Source organism: Limulus polyphemus, unplaced genomic scaffold (genome assembly GCF_000517525.1).
Source record: "Limulus polyphemus unplaced genomic scaffold, Limulus_polyphemus-2.1.2 Scaffold1312, whole genome shotgun sequence".
Lineage (NCBI taxonomy): Eukaryota > Metazoa > Arthropoda > Merostomata > Xiphosura > Limulidae > Limulus > Limulus polyphemus.
Window position 1 is genome coordinate 4759 of NW_013666922.1, and position 3280 is coordinate 8038.

The 3280-nt window shown below is 32.3% G+C and overlaps 1 protein-coding gene across 1 annotated transcript in view; it reads left to right on the plus strand.

The window, feature by feature from the left end:
* LOC106463046 overlaps positions 1-3280 on the plus strand; it is a gene marked incomplete at its 5' end in the record, with an annotated part of 14608 nt that overhangs the window by 3175 nt on the left and 8153 nt on the right. Inside the window, one exon of the mRNA XM_022390452.1 lies at positions 1987-2185. Coding sequence (XP_022246160.1) covers positions 1987-2185 — 199 coding nt within the window. The remainder of the gene's footprint in view (positions 1-1986; positions 2186-3280) is intronic.

Sequence of the window (3280 nt, forward strand, 5' to 3'; positions counted from 1 at the left end):
GGGAAGTTTCGAAAAGACACTTGATTTTGTAAACTGCTTAGTTTTGAAACAGCAAATAATAATAAATAGTTCAAGATTGGATGAAATAATGTAGTTAAATGCAAACATTATCATCAGTATAAAATACACTGTTATTTCTGTTAAAACGACTGAAATTTATATATATATATATATATATATCAAAGAACTTGAAACTCGACGAACAAATTACATATAAAATGAGATCTCCTCATGTGATTGTTTTTGTTTTATCATTTTTGCCACTTATTGATTATTAACATTAACAAATAATCAACCTGGCAATTTTTATAGCTAACTAAGTGTGCATTTTTTACGTTCCCACTCATAAAGATTAGAATACATTGTTTCATCAGTTAAGCTGTTGTTACAACTGAAATAATTGTAACAGGTTCTTAATAAGATAAAATTATATGGACACCTTTTGCAATAAGGTCTGAAATTTTGGTATTGTCACTAGGTGGCTCTGTTACGAAATAAATTAGCACAAATTACGTCTACATATAGTCCTTTCTTGCATATGTTAGACTAAAATTCGATATATATTGTATTTTCTGTTGGTTTGTTTTTTTGCCAGCATCTTAATCGTTATACGATGTAAGTTTGTAACTATAGTTTTCAAACTTTTCCGTGCCTCGAATTACCCGTAACCTTGGATAATGTAGTAATTTGGTGGCTACCAAGAACACACACTAGCATGGATAATGCTAGTATGTAGCCACTACATAGAACACACTCGGTTATGAATAGCGTAACAGGTTAATCGTCTAAATATATATGTAACTTTTGTAATGCTACTCAGTTTTTGTCTGTCCTGAAAATGCGCGCGCACTTTACTATCTAAATGCGCATGCGTGCGCACTTAACAAAAGGCGGATATAAATATACTTTATTAGACATTTTATACAGCATGTTAAAAGCTTATCAACAAGTCCAACTGTGTTAGGCCTAACATTAATTAAGCCTTTATTAAGTATGGACTAAATTCGATAAATTAATACTGTAATTTGTGTACGCTTTCTCCCTTTAGTTTAGTTAGGGCTAAGCTTTACTATACTTAATACTATCAATAAATAAACTTATGATATTCTACTACCTAACATTAGACCATTTTAAACATATAGATTTCGGTGTCTGCGATTAGAATTATTTTGTATTATTCTGGAAATCCTGTTTTTAAAGGAGTACTTTTGCAATAAAGATACTAATATGATCGCAAACGTTTCGCGGTTCCATGCTAGTATATATATTGTTACGACAGCGGAAGTCACGTGACGCTGGTAACACGTAATAAGTTTTAGAAAGATCGGGGAACATCACAAATAATCCAGTATTTGCTAGGCGCCCTCTATTCTTGTATATAAGTGTGCCAGACAATTAATCGGAATTGAATAGCGGACAGTTTTTTTGTAATTTGTTTGTAATTAAGCACAAAGCTACACAATGGGCTATCTGTGCTCTGCCCACCACGGGTATCGAAACCCGGATTCTAGCGTTGTAAGTCCGCAGACATACCGCTGGGCCACTGGGGGGCAATAGCGGATAGAGAGATTGAAGATATAGACGACAATTGAGTCAAGCGCGGTTGTAAGTAAAGTGCGTGAATCGTTCGTTGAGAATTATAGCGTGTGTTTAAATGAATGTGGAAATTAAGTGTATTGCAAAGTTGTATTGAGAAAGAATAAACTAGTTTTATTTTAAAAAGGTCTTGTATCGCTGAAGTTTCTCGGGAAGAATTTCTTCGGGAAATTAACAAACGAACAGAGACGTAACAATATGTAAAGTCAAAATACAATTCTTAGTTTCCAGGAATCTGACTTTGTTTTCGAGCGTGCATTCATCTTTTGCACTAAGAAATTAGTAAAAACATTTAACAGAATATTTCATTTTAACAACTTCCAGAGGACCTTGTGATTTGAGTTTTTCTTATTTTCTTTACGTCTCTTTGATTGTTTGTTTCTTTAATAGTTATTCGACATGAAAAAATTCCAACATAATGTAAGCAGAGAACTCAGAAGAGCTTATCCCGACCGTAGAAAGCTAGAAACTCAGTGTGTGTCAGCTGTGGCGTTTGTGAAAGATGCAGCAGAGTTATTAGAATGTCCATGTTGGGTGATGATGATAAACATCGTAGCTCTAGACATGCTAAAGTCAAAACTGCCATTTAGTAAGTTATTATTATTATTACTATTTTATTTAGTTTTTTTTAGGCCTGCGAATTTAAACTTCATAAAAGTTGTTTTGGTTTTAATAACGGATTTTCCATAATTCAGCTACGCAGATTTCGAAAATAATATTGATTTTTTTTATCGCGTAAGGATTTTTTACAAATCGGTAAGAAAAAAACTTAATTAGATCAAATTATTATTTCGTTTACCACAATGAAATTTTTTTTATTATGTTTGATAGCAAAAATACAAACAAACTAAAGAAAAGGGAAGAACACTGATGTCAAACGAATATGTATCCTCATTCTTCCTGATTTTTTTGTGAAATCTACGTCTTTTAGTCTCGAAACTACGTGTTGTAGTCTTTCTTTTATGTATTGGAGAAAAATGGATACCATTTTCGGATTCACCATACAGGAATTACTGTAGAACATGTAAAACTTTCAAGATAATTAAACCATTGTAGGCCTGTGTTACCATTAACTGGAGAAGAAAGCTTGCTATATAGAGTTGAAGCATAATAATAGGGGTTTATTTCATTGTAAGTTCGTTTTCGAATTCTGTATATATATCTATCGTAATCGAAGTATTTTCCGAAATTTCGTTATTTCGATTTCTTGTTTCTTTAGTCAAAGAGTGGAATGTTGTTGTTTTAGAAATATTGCATTTTGCCAAGTTATTTTGATAACTACGATTTTCCAAGATTAATTCTATGTACCATAAAACACGTAATTACGTAGAAGACCAACACTTGTTTTTCGACGAATAAATATTTTGACCCAATTTTGAGTTCGTAAAACTCACCACAATAAATATTAGACAAGGAAGATTCCGGAAGATACATTGTTAACGGTTATTGAAAATACCTGAAATGTCTTTAAGTGACATGTCTTGATAAAACGAGATTTCTTTTTATACCAAGAACGTAGATTCATGACATATACAACATCACTACTTCACGAGAAGAAATCAGTGTTTCCTACATCCTTAGAATACTACTCAGATTGTTGGCCTAACAACGTACCAGAAGGAAACTTCGATACCATCAGTAAACTGAATATATTAGGATGAATCAAGGTTTAATACTTCTAGCT